General features: G+C 35.6%; 1 protein-coding gene across 2 annotated transcripts in view; it reads right to left on the bottom strand.

The window, feature by feature from the left end:
* Window positions 1–18,522, bottom strand: part of EML6 (EMAP like 6) — a 124,453-nt gene that overhangs the window by 45,759 nt on the left and 60,172 nt on the right. For both annotated transcript variants that reach the window (XM_032183833.1, XM_032183834.1), the window contains exons 8-15: window positions 14,165–14,302; window positions 12,052–12,308; window positions 9,931–10,143; window positions 8,947–9,114; window positions 7,977–8,083; window positions 4,291–4,409; window positions 3,439–3,625; window positions 1,333–1,438 (exon numbers count right to left, since the gene is read on the bottom strand). In XM_032183833.1, the coding sequence (XP_032039724.1) occupies window positions 1,333–1,438; window positions 3,439–3,625; window positions 4,291–4,409; window positions 7,977–8,083; window positions 8,947–9,114; window positions 9,931–10,143; window positions 12,052–12,308; window positions 14,165–14,302 (1,295 nt within the window). The remainder of the gene's footprint in view (window positions 1–1,332; window positions 1,439–3,438; window positions 3,626–4,290; window positions 4,410–7,976; window positions 8,084–8,946; window positions 9,115–9,930; window positions 10,144–12,051; window positions 12,309–14,164; window positions 14,303–18,522) is intronic.

The following is an 18,522-nucleotide window of genomic DNA, read 5'->3' as shown; positions in this document are numbered from 1 at the left end:
GCCGGGAGAGTCAAGGGAGGGAGAGAACAGCCTTGCACATGTCAAGGTCAGTGTAGAGGGAGGGGGAGAGGTGCTCCAGGCGCCGGAGCAGAAGTCCCCTGCGGCCTGTGGTAAGGACCATGGTGAAGCAGGATGTCCCCCTGCAGCCCATGGAGTACCACGGTGGAGCAGGGTTCCACGCTGCAGCCCGTGGAGGAGACCACGGTGGAGCAGGTGGCCCTGCACCGACGGAGGCTGCCGCCTGTGGAAGACCCCTGCTGGAGCAGATTCCGGGCCGGACCTGTAGCCCGTGGAGAGGAGCCCACGCAGGAGCAGGTGACCCGGCAGGAGCTGCTGCCTGTAGGGGAGCCAGGTTGGAGCAGTTTTCTCCTGAGGGATGGACCCCGTGGTACGGACCCATATCTGGAGCAGTTCTGGAAGAGCTGCTGCCTGTGGGAAGCCCACGCCGGATCAGTTCATCAAGGACTGCATCCCGTGGGTGGGACCCCACAGCACAGGGGACGAGAGTGACCGAGAAGGAGCGGCAGAGAAGAAGTGCTGTAGACTGACCATAACCCCCATTCCCCGTTCCCCTGCGCCGCTCGGGGGGAGGAGGTGGAAGAGGGTGGATGGGGGGGAAGGTGCTTTTGTTTTTTTTTTTTTTTTTCCTTTGTTTTCTCACTTCTCTCACTTGTTAGTTGTAGGCAATAAATCTTACTATCTCCTTATGCCGAGTCTGTTTTGCCCGTTACAATAATTATTGCGTGATTTTCTTGTCCTTATCTCAATCCTTGAGCCCTTTTCACATATTTTCTCCCCATTCCTCTTTGAGGAGGGGGAGTGAGAGAGCGGCTGTGGTGGAGCTCGGCTGCCCACTCGAGCGGAACCACGACAGTCATCAATCTCAGAAAGGCAACTATGAGAAAGAGCAGCCAACTGTTCATATTTCCTTCTGTAAACTCACTGAAAAATGTGGACATGGTTAGCAAATTTGAAGAATTGTATGATCCTATCGATCATAACGCCACCTCATTTCAAGTGATCGATCTGTCTGCTTTTAAATTATTATGCCAACATGTATACAGCCATTTGAATCCTAGCTGTACACTTGGTAATATGAATTAGACATCAAAAAATCAGTTACTGATTGATTGAGAAAAAGCCCCATGACTAACTTCACCACACAAAATTTATTTATCAAAACTATTAGCAGGCTTCTATATAAAATTTGTATTGGTTGCAAAATGGTCCTTTTACCCTTTTACACACAGAAGAAAACTAACTGTAATAGCTATTCAAATTAAAATTTCATCATGAGGATTGCTTTTTAATTAATCATTTCAAGAAATGTACCTGAAAAATCCAGCGCACACACTCCTCTTTGATGCTGGCCTTTGAGCAACGATAAACACTTCAGTGTCTGTGTGTCCCAAACATGAATAGCAGCATCTCTCCCAACCTATATCAGAGGGTTAATCAGAATATCTACTCATAAAAGTTGAAAGCACACCACTATCAGTAATTAGCATTATCTCATCTTCAAAACACTCCAGAAGTAACTACTTTTCTACTTGTCCTACCTTTTTCAAGGTCTCTTCTGCTTCACAACTCATTTCAGGCACGTTGGGGTGTAGAACTTTAACATACTGTGTTCATGGAAAAGTACACGAAGAACCTTGTGAAAAGTTAACTACCCTGTCAGTTGTGGTATGAGAAACATTCCTGCCTCCATGTTGCAAACTGAGCACAGGAGCAGTCTGACTTAAAGATAGTTTTCCAAAAAGAAATCACTCCTTTTGTCTTGTTCTTTTACCAGACCTTAAGTACCCCTTCATCCTTCTCTCTCAGGGATCCTAGCCTAATTAGAAATAATAGCTGACATAACCTCCCTCATCTCCTTTTTTTTTCTTTATCTCTCTCCCATCCCTTCTTTACAAATCCATACATACATCTATACCCATACTCTATGTGTCCATACATATAGTTCCCTTTCTCCTTTTCTTGGGGCCAGTGAGTTTGGCCCCACTCACTGACACTGAAAAGTTCTCACTGACTGGACACCTACAAACCACAAAACTCATGAAATTGGACATGAAAAAGTGAGCTTGGAAAGGCACTGGTAAGTATGGGTGTTTTTCAGTCCCCCTGGCATCCAAAGAACAAAAAAATATTTGACCTATTTCATTCTGTCTGAGGGAAGTCCCTTTCTCCCTAGCACATATCTGTATTTCACGTTCTGTAAAATTCTGCAAGAGTCTGAAATCTCTCACCCACCCATACTCTTGCAATCTTATTTCTACCTTCCCAGAAAAAATAGAACCTTCTTGCTTACAATGCTATGCCCTTATGCTTCTGGGCTTCCTTCGTCCCAAAGGCCCATCTAGGCCACTAGCCTTGAAATCTCACCTTCCTGTAGTTCGTGTAACAAAATTTTCTGAATTTTCTGAACAATCTTCTTTCCTTCTAGTATTTCTTAATGGAATTCCAGCTATAAATTTAAATTCAACATCCTCAGTCAAGCTCTTTTAGCTTATCTGTCCTACCTCCAGTTCTCACCAACACAATGTCAGCTACTTTACCTCTCAGATTGCGAGCATCCCTTTTTATTCAGATGCCCATCATCTTGCCCCATACAGCTATTCTGAGTCTAAATCTAAATCTTGCAACTTATTTGCAAAGAAAGTGTACAGCACCTGATTTTTCTCTGCAGTGAAATCACCAAATCTAATCCATTATCTTGATTAATAATAATAGCAGTGCTGGCTTCCACTGCAGACACTTTTCCACTCAAATTGCCATTTCATCATTTTCACTAAAATCTTTCCAGTATCTTCCTTTGAACTTTCACATCTTCATTGCTAATTCATAATGAAGTCCACTGCATTTGTTTCTCCAGTATTCCGTCTTAAACAGCTGCTGGCCAGCTTCTGCTTAAACATTTCTAAACATTTTTTCTGTCACTCTATATCAGTAAGAAATCTTAATTTTTCATTTCAAAGCCTGCATTTTTCAAAATTGTTTAAGATTCAAGTGTCTTCTGATGTCTATAAACAGCCTTATAATATTGCTACAACTAAGGCATTTGCTATACTGAGAAACTGCACCCATGACTACTTTTAACTGCTGTGTCTTCTTCCCTTACTCTTGCCATTCCCATGTATTTTCATTTAAAAATATTGGCTTTTTTGGAAAAATCTATCAGGTATCAGTAGAGTGACCTACATAAAATATCTGAGTAAGGCTTGTGAATGATAAAGACTGAGACTGACTAAGGAAGCATCAAGAACAGCCAGCATGTGGATAGAATGCAGTTCCAGCACTTTACAGATGAAGGCAGAGGTTCAAAGTGAAAATAAAATAATTATAAAAAAAAAAAAACAAACACATTTTTTCTAATTATGAATTGGAAAAGATATTTATTTCCATGTTTTCGCAAAATTATCTCTTCTAAATACCTACCTGTCCAGTAGCAACATAGTCTTTCACTGGGTGAATGCATAGGCTGAGGATGTCATCATCATGACCAAGATACAGCCTTTGAGTGTGTTGTTGTCTATTATATACAACAGCTACAGCAGCAATATGATACACTACTTCTCCAGTCTGTGTGTAGAACAAGTTATTTCGACAGTCATAGCCCCTGTAACTGAGGTAAATACAAAACAAGTTAGATTTTGTTTGAAAAATATCCTGGTACTTTATGTAACAAATTGTGCAAATAATCTGTGCATTAACTTGAAAAGGGTACAGCTGGGGTATATGCCTTGCTGGCTCAAAAAAAAACACAGCACGCAGGCAGAGAGAACCCACCAAAAGTAGGCATTCATGGTTTACTTTTCACCTAGCTCCTAAATTAACACTGATTTCACAGAAATAATATGTAATGCATATAAAATTATATTCAGGTAAGTTTTACAAGAACTTGGGTTCAAGCATAAATCTATCAGGCATTTTTAGAAATCATGACAATCACAATCAACAAAGAATCTTTGCTCCAGAAAACATAAGGTGTAGTCAGTAGCTATTTAAAAGGTAATTCTGTAAAATGCAATGCTAAGGTATTATTTATTATATGGCTATAGCATTATAACCTTATCTTGTTCCTTAATAAATGCAACTGAAAGAAGCAAATCTATGGCTGATATTCTAAAAATTCCCCGGAGTAATGAAAAATAAATTAATTATGATTAAGCACTGAAAAATACTTTGCTAAATGCTCTGACATGAATTGATTGAAATTGTAAGGCTGTTTTCACAATCAGAAAAAAAAAAAAGAAAACAACAAAAAAGTATGATTAAATATTACTCTACCCATGTATAAACTGCAATTTTAAACTGTCCTCAGGTGCTCGCTCTCTTTTAAGGAAGGGCACAGAATGGTTTTTCTCTTTACTTTGTTGTTTCAGCTGAGGTAGATCTTCTTTGTAAACCTGAATAATAATTGTTAAAGTTAATTGCACAGCTCTAGTTTTCTGAATATTTATATATATACAAGAAAGTCACTGTTTCAAGCAAGTATTACAACTTGATATACTGTTAATGTGATGTTCACCAGTTACAACGAAGAGCAAGTCATTATCCATCCCTACAGAACTTCTGATAATAATAAATGTTTTCCAGATAGGAAAACATTTAATGTACCCTGACACATGAGGGGTTCAGAACATCACTCTGGAGTAGCATCATAAGAACGTACTTTTTCTACAAGATGCCACTTAATGAAAAGGATTTAAAATACTGACAAACACTTTTTAAGTCTCTAAGTGTCTTTTTAACTTCATATGTATTTCAGTGTACACAGTCAAAGCTGGACATAATGAACTAATTCTAGCTAGGGATTATGGTGAAATACACACAAACCAACAGCACTTAAGTGATTTGCCATTGTGTCCAGAATCGTGAAGCAGAATTACAGCCCTATAGACAAAACTAAAGTCACAAATTACCATGCATCTACATTTTTCAGAAATTGTGACATTCTTTGAGGATGCTGAAGATGTCTGAAGCCTCTTGAAAGCTGTGGCACTAAACAAAATCCATTATAATGCTGACATACACCCTTATTGTTTGTTTTCTGTCCCTACATTTCTTTTTTTGTTTGCCTTTTTTTTTTTTCTCTTCCCCCAAAAGGACAATGAAAATTTCAACTCCACAGAAACGTATGTGACTGCAGAGATAGAGTACTGGATATTTACAAGAACAACGTTCATATAACTTGAGATGAGTTTTTGATATGGTAGCTAAATAGAACCTTAACACATTTTGTCTGTCACTCATATGAAATGTATTTTGTCCTCAGTGTTCTCATCCATTTACCTCCTCAGTGAATGCTGCCAATGAAAAAGAATACCAGGAGTATCATTTTCTAATGCATCTGAATACACAGAAGTCTTTACACTGCTTCAGCCACAATTTTTTTAAAAAAGAAGAACAAATCCACTTCTCAAAATAAGATCCATGTTTTTAAGTCTCCATGTGCTTTTGTAAATTATTTCCTCTAAAGAGTGATTTTCTTCTAAGTGCAGCTTATATGCTTGATGTTGTCTCACATTTCCTGTATAAATCCTATTTTAAGTTGCTTCTAGCTTTGTCATACATTAGCCTGTGTGAAATATTACAGTTTAACTGCCTAAAACTATTTTTTCCATTTTCAGGTTTTAATTCCAGACGTCCTTTTTGACACATAGACAGTGTGGAGGAGGATGATGTCTGATTTGAATTCAGAGGGAGAATCAGGAGGAGGTGGAGGAGGCTGGAACAAGCACTCCAGACAGACTTGGAGTAAATGAAATGGCGGAGAGAAAATTTGATAAACCTCTGCTTCACTTGGCAAGCAAAACAGATCTCTATAATAAACAGGTAGAATAAGCTGCTGTCTGAAGGACCTACATCACATAATACAGGATCTAGAAAGTGTGGTGAAAAGACAAAAGATAGCCCTTTTCCTAAAGTCTAGAATGTTAGAGGGTGACCCTATCAGCGCTCTAGAGAGCAGCTACATGCAGCCATGAAGTCACTCAAACAAACAGGAAGCTCGTTGTGTATTTTGCACGCTTTGGGCACTTAGTCTGAGATTCTAGTTCTGGTCTGTGGAAATTTTGACCTTTCACCATTTAAATTGATAAGGTAACATGTCAAGGCGATAATTAATAGTCTACTCACAATGATAATGACTCCTGAAAAATCAGGTCCCAAGTATTTTAAAATGGAAGCCAAAATCAGGAGAGCAAGCAAACCATTTGGTATGAATGTTTCCTTGTCTTCAAAACAAAGATAATAGCACCCTCCGACGTCACAGACTGATAAAAAGATCAGTGTTTACGAAGCACTTAGTAAATTCAGCCAAGACTCCTGATCACCAGACAAGCCTACAGTGACAATGCAGATCCAAGATCAAGCTGACACATTGAGTCAGCAAGTCAGAATATGGTCTGGAGACAGTAACCAGGGACAGCTACCATAACTGACTGCCAGAGCTCACAAAGCCACAGCCCAGTGGTTGCCAGACACTGGTAAATGTGATGTAGGAGGCCCTAAATCAAGCCAAGACCCAAGATCCAAGTCTGGATCAATTGGGGTACATGGTCAGGCCTTTATCAGAGCTGAAGGGTATTGGGAGACATCATTTATTCAAGATGAATAGAAATTGTTATGATATTTTTAAGGTATAGAAGCCACTATTCAAAACACGGAGCTCATATAAAAACAGGAAGAAACTAAGCTATGTAACAGAACATTTTCATTAAGGACTGAGGTCGAGTGAAAAGAACTGCATTTCTCTGTGGAAAAGACTTGCAATGGCAAACTCAGAAGTTGACAAATCAGGAGAGAGATCAACAGGAGTCCATCGAGAACGTAAGAGAAGCACTTGGAGCATGATCGCAAGAGATAAAGAACAGTGAGTTTTGTTTTTCTGTTGTTCACTGAGTAGAACTTGATATTTGAAGTGAAGATGCAACATTTTTGTTCAACTGTGTTAATGAAATAGGTTTTTATATAGAAACAGTACGTTGTTTCAACTTTGCAAATAAGTGGATCTGAATCAGACAATTCCAAACTCTTATTTGTTTCTCCTGTTAAGGAAAGTAATCAACAGGATTCTAAATAATATTTAATGACACTGGCCAAAGCAGAATCAGTTTCATGCACAGACAGAACATGAGCCAGGATAAATCATTCTATAAAGTTCAATTAAAATTTAACAGAATTCCAAACACTTTAAAAATCAAAGCTAAAGGAATACTCATTACAATTTTTTAAATTTTAATTAAAATAATAGAACGTGTGTTATAAATCAACATCGAAAGATCAGGTTAAAGAGTGGAACGTCATACTACAGTTCCTGAAAAAAATCAATGCAGAAAAGACTGCTCATTTGATTTGTTTTTCTCCTGCATGGAAGCAATCTATTTTAATTTATCTAAGTAGTTGTATTGAAAACAGAAAGAAAATTCAGTGTATTAAGTGATCAGTAAAGACTGGTTTTACTTTGTTCTCATAAACTAGAGAGATTTTAATTCTTGGACATTTTGTCATTGGTAATAAAAATAATCTGTCATAAATAAATGTATTGTACAGGCTTCATAATCATTAAGAGGATTATTCTGCTTTGAATATGCAGAAGTCATAGGAAAACTCCATCATCTCTATTTTACAAATTACATTTCTGAATCTGATTTGAACTGTCTTCATTAGCACACATCATAGGAATGGGAGTAGTGATAAGCTCTCACTAAATGTTTAACTTTGTGCTCTATAAGATATTTTCTTATTTCAATATATACATCAATGTTTTTTTCTTCCAACCCTTTCAAATTCTCATCCACAGATAAATAAACTGATTTTATTTATATTTATTGCATAATCAGCGGAATACTGTCAAAATAATCTTCTTACAGTAGGCTCATGAATTAGCTCCAAGCTTCTTTTACTCATCTTTACTGAATACTCATGATAACTTGTCAGGCAATTGGCACAACGTATTAATTTCTACTCACCTGGCGATCATAGTTGATTTGAGCTTCCTGTTCAATGTCAGAATCTAACTCGGGCACATCAGATAAATCTGAATCTGACTCTTCACTGTAGGAATCAATGCCACCCTCTGCATAAAAAATAATTCATATATAACAGACATCTAATTACAAGGAAATAGTATGTGACGTTTTTATTATAATTTAGACTATATGCAAACTAGTATTCAACAACTTTGGAAAAATAAGCAGCTTGTAAAAATCATATGGGCTGACTGAGTGCATCAGGTTTCATTTCTGTTTCTCCTATTTCAATGCCTGGGACGGGATGGTGGCAGAGGGAAAAAGAATAACTAAGTAGTTACTAGTACATTTCCATCATCTTAAAAAATGTGTTCTTAACAGGCACTGGAGTTAATACATACAGAAATGGTAAATAAAATCTTTCAGTGTGATCACTTTCTGTGTATAAAAAGATTTGCTATAACATAAGCATTTTACCAATTACTTAGGTAGAGTGAATTTTTGCCCTTGTGTTGAGGGCAATCAAATTTTCAGCAACTGCCATAGTTTGTATGGCTTTTGTAAAATATTTTAAATATCATGGATATAGCAAGAAAATCTATCACATATAATAAAAGCGTGAATTTGCATTGCAAATGTAAGTAACTCAATGTGTGCAGTCAGGCTTCTGAAGGCAAGTTAGATGGCTAATTCTGAAAACTGAATTTGATCTAGTTATCTCCATCTAAGCTGTTTTTTTATACGCTTTGGCAAATACTACTTGTGTATTCCTAAACATACAACATAGCAGACTGCAGAAAGAAATGGTTGCCTGTAAGAAGTAAAACTGTCCCAGACATACTGAGTCGATGTCATTCCATGGAATTGCAATAAAAAAAATGTTTTCTGCTAATTCAATAAAAGCTTTTGCAAAATTGCTGCATTCTCTGTTATTCTATTTAATAAATAATTTAGAAGAGATCACTTTTACCTTGTGGAGCTGTTTCGAGGATGCCATTTGTTATCCCTTCAGGGATAAATCGCCACTGAAAGACAGAGTGATCAGCACCTCCTGTACTTAAAACCCACTGAAAGTCATGGGACCATCGGACATTGGTTACATGTGCTGAATGACCAACATATTTTCTAAATTTAGCTCCTAAAGTGAAAAATAGAACTGTTAATATGTAAGAAGAAAAACAAAATTAATATGGTAACTAATGAAGGCAGGCTTTCCAACTGAAACTGAAAAGAAAGCTACAAAAAATACTTAAATGTCTGTTTTGATATTGTGATGCTAATTATAATTTTAATATAAAATAAATGTTATAAAATAACAATATGGTCACTTCAGTTTTCAGAAAAATACTTAAATCTTGGCAGGAGGTAGTAGCTACAGATAGGGTTAAATTTTCAGCTTTATGGACATTAATACTCGTATGAATTATAAAAATAAACTACATACATTTATTCAAATGCACTATCAAAAAATAAAACTTATATAATATCAACTTAAACACTGAAGATCATAGAAAGCCAAAAGGTTATTATATTTAGTTTTATTGGCTTTATGTGTGGTACAGTGCAATTAATGAGGAAACAACCTATGTTAAAAAATACAGAGTCTACTACAAATATGAAGTAAATAGCTCATACAGAGCTACGCTGACACATACTAATAGACAGTGAAGCCCTACTGGTTTCTGAAATTATTACTGGCATAAATTTGGATGACAATATAGTATTAGTGTAAGCACATGCTAAACTAGATATTCTGAACAAGTACATACGCATTGGCAGGAAATTGCTAGATACAAAGCGGGTTAAAATCTCATAATTATTTCCAATAATACTAATGTGAATTGTATTCACACTAACTTGAGTTATACACCTGAATTTAAAGTCTCTCAGAAAATACACTGATACGGCATTAAACAAACATCACATTCTTCAGAAATACAAAATACTGTCTTACCTTTCTTTAGGCATGGAAATCTGAACAACTTAACCAGTCCAAAATCATCTCCAGTCACTAACACTGAGCTATTGTAGTTTCCATCCACAGAGTTGACGTCTGTAATGTTTGTATATTTTGGCCAAATACCATTTACTTCAGATCCTATCACACAGGTCCATGAGGCCCAATGAATTCCTTTGATCTCATCTTTGCTAGTTAGATGCTTCCCAGCTGAAAATACAGAAGTGAATATTCTGTTTAATCATTTGTTTTTCAGTAAATAGCATTTCCTTCAGTACATTTATCTGTATATTCTTCTTTGTATTAGTTTTTTTTTAACATCAATAAATTACAAAGATTCTCCATTTTCTTTAAATGAGTATACTTAAAATTTGAATATTTGCTCAGTCAATCATTTTGTGGTACTTTGTGGTACTTGTGGTACTTTTCATTTACAGAGACTACTTTGCAGTTGACTAGATATACTCTGACTTCGTGATAAATTTGAGCACTATTTATATAAGGAAATATTTTTAATATTTTGCATGTACTAGAAGAATGAGCACAACTGGGGAAATAAGTAGCCGATGAATATGTTCATTGTCTGTTTCATGAAGTAAGTAATGTTATTTTTAGTATCAATATTAATATAACAGCAACAAAGAACAGAAAGTGACCGTAGCATCATGCTGAAAAGCAAAGTACTGTGCAAGAAAAAGCATTATTACAAAAAAAAAAAAAAAGAATAGTTGGAATTATCAATTTAGCAATTCTATAGAACAAGCAAAATTGAACATTTTCTTTAGATATATTAAAACATTTCAAGAGACGTCAACTAAAAAGAAACCAGAATCTTATTTTAAAATTTGACAGAACTGCTGTGAAATTTGAACAGGGTCAGGTTTAGATTCAGCATTTGACCCAAGCTTATTTAGGTAGGCCTTAGGAAATTTACAGGCACTATTGGAAGATAACTAATTTTAGCTTTTTGTTTCGTTTTCATAACGGCTAAATATAGAAAGCACCTTTAACTTCAATTCTTGAATGACACAAAGCTATTAGAGATACACATCCCAGTCTAACCAGATTTTCTTGGTTAGACTACTCCAGGCTTTTTAATCCAAATGTTTATCAAACACAGTTGCAGATTCATTCTAAATATGCAATGGATTTACTTAATTTAATATGCCTGAGAGTTTATCTATGTGCTACTCATTAATGTCATCAGAAACACCGTAATTTCTTAAAGTCCACAGAGAGAAAAGTAAAGGGAAGATGCAAGTTTGGAAACTTTAAGTGAATCCAACTTGATCTGAACTGTCCAAATTTAAATTATCACAGTAATGATAATGAAATAAGGCTTAAACAACACTTTGATTACTTTTGATGGCGATATTATTTCAAACCAGCGTCAATGGAAATTCAGATTTTGACTGAAACTGAGTATTTGCTAGGAGCCAGAAGATAGGAGCCTGTCAGCTAAATTTGTAATTAACCTCCAAATAAGTTTGGATAAGAAAAATATGATTTAGATTCCCTACACAAGAGGGTTGCCAAAGTAGGTCAGATGAGAACAAAATCTTACTCCTAAGGCTCTCTTCTGCTGACACTTTTATCTAAATATTAGAAAGCATTCTCAATTATGAATTATAAGAAATCATTTATCATACTGTTATAGATGAATTACAAATATTTTTACAGGACAATCACAGAATCATAAAATCATAGAAAGGTTTGGGTTGGAAGGGACCTTAAAGGTCATCTAATTCCAACCCGCTCACCCTCAGAAGTGACAAGTTGGATTGCAAGGAAATTGTACAGGGTATATATATATTACTACAGTTGAGGTCCCAAAAAAAAAAAAAATAGTGTGTAAGTACATTTGGTACTTTTTTTTTTTTTCTCCTGGTGATGTGAATATAAATCTTGCCCTACAATGCAGACAGTTTTTACTTAACCAAAACTGAAGGTGGGTATATACTGTGAATGCTGATTTTAAAAATGAACTACAGTATTTATGTAAGTTCCAGTCAAGCAGCTCTGCTTGCAGATGTACTGCGTATGTCATATTTTTGTTGTTCTCTTCAAACCAACACTGAAGTTTGTTTGTTCATACCACATGCATACTTGTAAACTTACAAGGCATCTTGTAGAACAGTCTGTCTCCTGCACCATCGTTGGTTTGCAAGAATTTACTATCCACAGACCAGTCAATGTGAGTAATAAAACTAGAAGATTTGTTGCATTCTCCTATTTTTTTGTATCGCTGAGCAACCGCATAGATATCCACTGGACCATCGTTTGAACCCACAGCAAGGTAAGAGCCATCTGGTGAAAATTTCATTTCATGGATTACTTCTTTTCGGTCTTTAATATGTACTACCTCTGTCATGTCTCTGCAAGAACCAATTGTGAAAATATGAACTGTAAACTAGTGGAAGTACAACCCACAAATATTTAAGACAAATATGAAGACATGCACTGAATACCTTGTACAACAAGAAACAGTTTTCACAAAGCAATCCTTTTTTTTTCAGAAGCTCCTATTGGTTTCACTGGCTATAAGAATGTTTTAAAAACAAAAAATAGAAACAACTTTACCCATCAATGATACTCTTCATTCTACTCACCTAATGCTAGCTGTAAAACAGTTAGCTGTCTAGTCTAAACTAGACCAGACTTAATTTTTTTTTACATTGTAAATGAAAAAAGAGTTCCACCTTAAGAGTGATTACTGCACCTCACAAGACCATATTTGAATGGCCTGTGGGAGATACCCGTTTCTCTACACTGTCTCTTTTGGGGAGGCAGACAAACAGTTTATAGTTATGGCAAAAAAATAGGATGGTAAAGTTAGATATGACTACTCCCCCATACTATGACCAGTTAGCTACATCTTTTGGGGATCCAGCAGCCCTCTCTGTCTGCAATAGAAAAAAATAAAAATTAAAAAAATTGTAAGTTCTGCCTTATTACTAAAAACTGGCAACCTAACTATTCCATGGTGGTAAATATTGCTACTGAGAAGGGCAGTGAGATCTTTATATTATTCCATAGATTTAGATCTTTCATGGCCAAGGACTCGGAAGAAGGAGATCAGAAAGATTCATTCACTGATCCCATACAATTAAAAAAAAAAAAAAAAAATAGAAGCCAACAAAACATGCCATAGTCCAGTCTTCCTGCATCACGGGCTGCTGATTTGTTACCCTGTCAGAAGATCTGTCATGGAAAAGTAACAGATGGTGAAGCAATTGCATTCAGGGCCTTACACAAGTGTGTTGCCACTCTTTGAGGAATAATGCTGGGTTTATCATTATCGGTCTCCACCAGCTGAATCATGAATAACCTTAGGTATCAGACAAATTAGCAAAGACAAGATTACTGTGAGACAAAGATTAACTGCTTTAGAAAATGACCGGTCTTTGAAAAGGATTTTAAATTAATGTGAACAGATCACTTAAGATTTATGAAAGTCAGTATTACAGCAGTTTTCACAGATCTTCCATCGATAACATGCTTTTCCCTCCTATCAGCTACAAGTTCAAAGCATTTTAAATATACATGTATGCTTACTAAATAGGCAACAATGTTAAAGAAGTGGTAAACTCTTCCAAGTATCAATTAAAATAGCTTGTTTGGAAGTCATACTATTTTTGCTGGTTATTTCACTCCATGGCCAGTTTATGCTTTACCTGCCTTTTTTTGTCTTTCATAATATCATCTCAGACAGAAAATGCCCACTGGGTAAGATGTACCATGTCTTGTAATCTAATAAAAAATGTGGAATTTCTGTATATTTAGCATATGCTTAAAAATGTTTTTTAATCACTGATTATTTTGGTACTAGCTATTCTTGTTTGTGGCAGAAAACTTATCAAGGAGATGCTTCTCAAAACTGTGTTAACTCTGTTATGCACATTTTTTCACAAAATATTTGTGTAATTCCAGAATAAATTAAAAAAAAAAAGCCAAACTTGAAAGTCTTAAATTGTATCAACCTCATTACTGTGAGCTAATTTTTTGACTTGAATAAAGCATAGGTTTGTTCCTCACTGTCAAACTAGCACCTTTTAAAACATCAAGTAATATTATGAAAGCATATCCTCAAATTTTACTTTTTTAATGAAATACACAATGATATTACTTTATTTTTAAAAGGAAAAAAAATTATAATAGGGACTTAAGTTGCTTGGGGGGGAAAAAAAAAACACCTCACATAAGAAGCCAGTACCAAATTCTCTCATCTTACCTTACTCTAAGAACAATAAAGGAGCCATCTTTCATTCCAAGTGCTAACTGTGATCCATCAGGACTGAAAGAAACACTCCGCACTGCTTCCTCCATATTACAACGAGCTATCAAGGCATGGTCAGCAAGACTCCATAATCTGCATCAAAAGAAATTGAAAACAGTAGCATTTTTCCTGACTGCACAATAGTTCAATATTATCAAGAGTAAAAATTACAAGTCTAACCCAATTGTAAGGGCCCATTTGTATGTACACCTTATATTAAGATTTTAGAATGCATTAACTTCCTTTCCAACCACAGAATGACGATATTTGCACTGACTTGAGCCAACGCTTTCATATACGTAGTTTTTAAAAGTTCCAAACTGCTTATCAATCTAGAAGAGAAAAATAGTATACAGTGACTGCCTGATTCAATATATGGAGACAGAATTTTCCGACAGTGGCAATAAACCTCTTGGTAAATAACATCAAATGACATCCCAGGTTTAAATTTCTTCCAAAATAAAGGAGTCTTTACTACTCCCAGTCCTAGCACGGATGGCAGCTCAGACCGGAACACATATCTGTGACAGCAAAAAGCAAGCAGGGTGAAGAAAGTCGTTCAAACTAAACTACTAGTATTCTGTACAATTTCCAGACTCATTAGCTAATAGAATTCCCCTAGATGAGTAACAAAAGAATGCAATTTTCTGTAGACAGATAGGGTCCATGCAGACGAGGGTGAAATTTTCAGCGGAAGTGAAAGTAATACTCAAAGAAAGTAAACATTCCAATCACAGGGAAAATTTTCTTGTTATAACCTTTAATAAACTAGTATACAATACTGCATGCTGATATGGTCATTTACAACATTTTAAATAAAATGAATCAATAAATATGTCATAAGATGGGGAAAAACAAACACTGTACCTATATTTTAAGAAGGAACGAAGGGAGTTTCCCAGATCACTACAAGCTGGTTAATCAGATCTCAGTATGCAAGATTTAGAAAAAAAAATAGCGAAAAGAATAATTAAACATATGGAAGAAAATGCATAAAAGACCTCTTGGGGTAGAAAAATTAAGTCAGCAATACCCAACTATCTTTATTTTGAGGAAAGTGTCAAAGATCTAATGTATTTGTTAGAGATTTATAAAATATTAAGTAAAATATTATAACACTAGTGATGTAGTTATTGGCTAAACTTGAGAAAACATTAACTTACATGGGAACTGTAACATGATATTGGGTAAAGTTTTATGCAAGCTTTACAGAAAGAAACAATTAGGCTGGATGGAAGATACTGCCGAGATTTCTACAAGCTTTGGAATAGTACATTTAATATTTTTGCTAAAAACACCAGCACAAAAGATGAGAATGCTAATGAAATTTACTACGGACAGCAAGCTGGGAGGCTCTGTGAACCCAGAGGTGGATTTATCAAATTGGAAGAAACAGAGGATTCTTGATGATGAAACAAACAGACATGGAATGAAATTTAACTGAAGCCCATATTCTCAGAGTCTCAGATCTAAAATTGTGCTGTAAGCTTGAAACATAAGTGGAACCAGCAAAAAGAAGTAAGATCCCACACTGTTTTTTCAATTATAGAATGACTATGATCCATGGGTGAGTTGCAGACAGGAAAAAGGAAATCTGATCCTAAAATGTATCCTGGGTGCTATTACAGGAGGTACACAAAAACATTATCACACAACATATAGTGACCTCATCCAGCATGTTCTTTACAGAGTCTCCCAAGAAACTTGAATAAAAACAGGAACAGATGCAGTGAAGGATTATTAGGATGATTAAGAGAATGAAGATTGTATCACATTAAAGAGGACCAAAAGAGTTAACTTTTATACCTTAGTGAAACAAAGGCTGGGAAGGGATAGTATTGCTTCCAAAAATACAGCAGTAGGATAAACATCAAAGAAGGAGAAAAAGTTATGTTGAAGGACCATGTTGGCACTAGAACAAATAGGATAAACAGAACATGAATATACCCTTAAAATGAGAAGGAAATTTCTGACCACACCAGCAGTAACATTTAGATGCATCCTTGAAGTAAGAGTAACAGGAGAAAAAAAAATAAAGACAGAGTTTGATAAATTTAGTAAAAGGATTATAGTATTTGACGGCCTGTATTGAAAAAGGACAGCACCAGAAACCCTTTGGAACTTGTCAGGTTAATGTTATTAGGGTCAGCCTGGTTTCCTCTTAGTCTGAGAGAATTCAAGGATGAGAAAGAATTTGAAAAGATGTCTTGGCATGTACAATGCCGAGTGTGGCACTGGCATGTACAGTTTCCTGGTGAAAAATTTTCATGGGATGCTAGGACTGTTTTCAAAGACAAAACAGAAGTAAGGATCAGATGCAAGATTCCTAAGAGCTATGCTAGAAGTCCTAGAACCAGAAAGGATTTCGAAAGATTTCAAAAAAGAAAGACCAGGATAGTTGGCCTCCAAAATTGTTGCTTCTAAGTGGATCACTTTGCTCAAAATGTTAGGAGCATAACTGCAATTAAAAAAAAAAAATAATAATACAAAAACATCTTTTTTACTTTCTTGAATTAACGAAAACTTATCATTTTTTAACAAATAAGTAAAAAATAAATAATTTTGCACATGTGCAGGCATTTGTATGCACAACTGAAAATGAAAAGCCTGGCTTTGTTTATGAAAATAATAAAGGTATTTTTGCTGGCAAAATGCTTCTGTACATTGTTCACGTTGTTTTGGAAAGAGCTAGATAAACAAACTACTTCTGTTTACAAGTGCCTCTGTTTTCAAATACAGCAAAGATGTGTTTTTAACATTCTTTAGAATGTTTCCAATGTGTTTGTTTAAATGACTGAGTTTTAGATGCCAAAACAGGCTCATGAAACATGATTTTATTAGTAAATTTTCCAGTCTTTTCTGTCATACAGCTGACATATGAGTTTATTTTTTGGTGCACATACTGATTACAGCCTCTCAGGAGGTTTACTAGCAACCACTTCATATGCAGGAACAGCCAGAGCTGATGGCAGAAGCTTAACTGCTGGTTTGTTTCATTCACTGGCAGAACAACACTGCGTTAAAAACAAACAAACAAACAAAGAAAACCACAAATATTTAGATTGATTTGTATAAAAATAGGATTCTGTATCAATCTTCTCACAAATCTAGGAGTAGAGAAAGAGATCATTCAAGAAAGACAGGCAGCATAGCTGAGATGTTCTGCCAGAATAGCAGCTATTTGTGGTCCTGCAGCTAGATGTTACGCTGCTATGCTGCAAAAAGACAGGTATGAATTCCATTGAACAAATATAGTAAGTAATTCTGTATGCCTCCACTGGTGTTCAGATGACAATGAAATCTCTTCCCTATTCCTGTTGTAAGAGACAGGAAGCAAGCAGCATTCCTCATTGATACGGCTTTGAAATTTAAAATGGAGGAATCCTATATTCAGTTAGTCTTCTCTCAGCTGTGCTAGGCAAAATCTAGAGAAATTCCCCTTAATGCTTCTGAGGTCCTTTTCATTTAAACATGTCATTTTGACATGAGAATGTAATCTGGCCTACTAAATAATTTTATTTGCAAAACAATTTACGTTATACTATAGCCATTCTTCTCAAAAGAATGTGGTAATCAAATACTAAGAAAAGTTATGTAATAAAGTAAGTGGCAATATAGAAACATTCCTGTCAATGCAAAATCATTACTAAAATTCATCTCATAACGTTAGGGATGCATCAAGTTTCTAGGCAAACAAATTCAAGATGCTTCATTTCCCTACTGCAATTTTCTCTGGTTTGGGACTGATATTCCCTTCCACTGTGGAAAATCCTTTTACTAACAGAATTATCTTTCAGATTATAAACTATTAATCTATTTCCTTGCATTCGTTGCTAAGACCACACAATTGGTCTAAGGCTGCAGCCCAAAAACATTAATGAAAAAACAATATAGGAAAATCCGTTTGTGTACATTTCATGTTACTGAAAACGAACAAGCATTTATGTATTTCTGTGGAATTCCTCACATGAAGCATTTGCATATAAAAAAATAGCACTGCCTGAACTAGAATTCAAATCCTACATTCCCTAGTGCCTAACCAGCCAAATGAGGGTATGTTGGAACGCAGCAAAACATTAATGTTAATAAATGCACATTTTATAGAATGGCGATGTTCAAAGGCATCAGTAACACAATAAGAACTAGAACAACAATAATAAACATAAGAGCACAACTAAGTAAGGCTTTATGTGCACAAAGAACATGCTTTTGTAGAAGGGTACAAGTTTGTTCAACACACACTGAGTCAGCGGTACGTTATCCAGCTACAAACCAGAACGGTATTAACACGCTACACCAAAGTCTTAGTTGGC

The sequence above is a fragment of the Aythya fuligula genome, chromosome 3, assembly GCF_009819795.1.
Source record: "Aythya fuligula isolate bAytFul2 chromosome 3, bAytFul2.pri, whole genome shotgun sequence".
In the NCBI taxonomy this organism is placed as follows: domain Eukaryota; kingdom Metazoa; phylum Chordata; class Aves; order Anseriformes; family Anatidae; genus Aythya; species Aythya fuligula.
The sequence above is the reverse complement of the archived record's forward strand: the minus strand, read 5'-3'. Positions and strand labels throughout refer to the sequence as shown.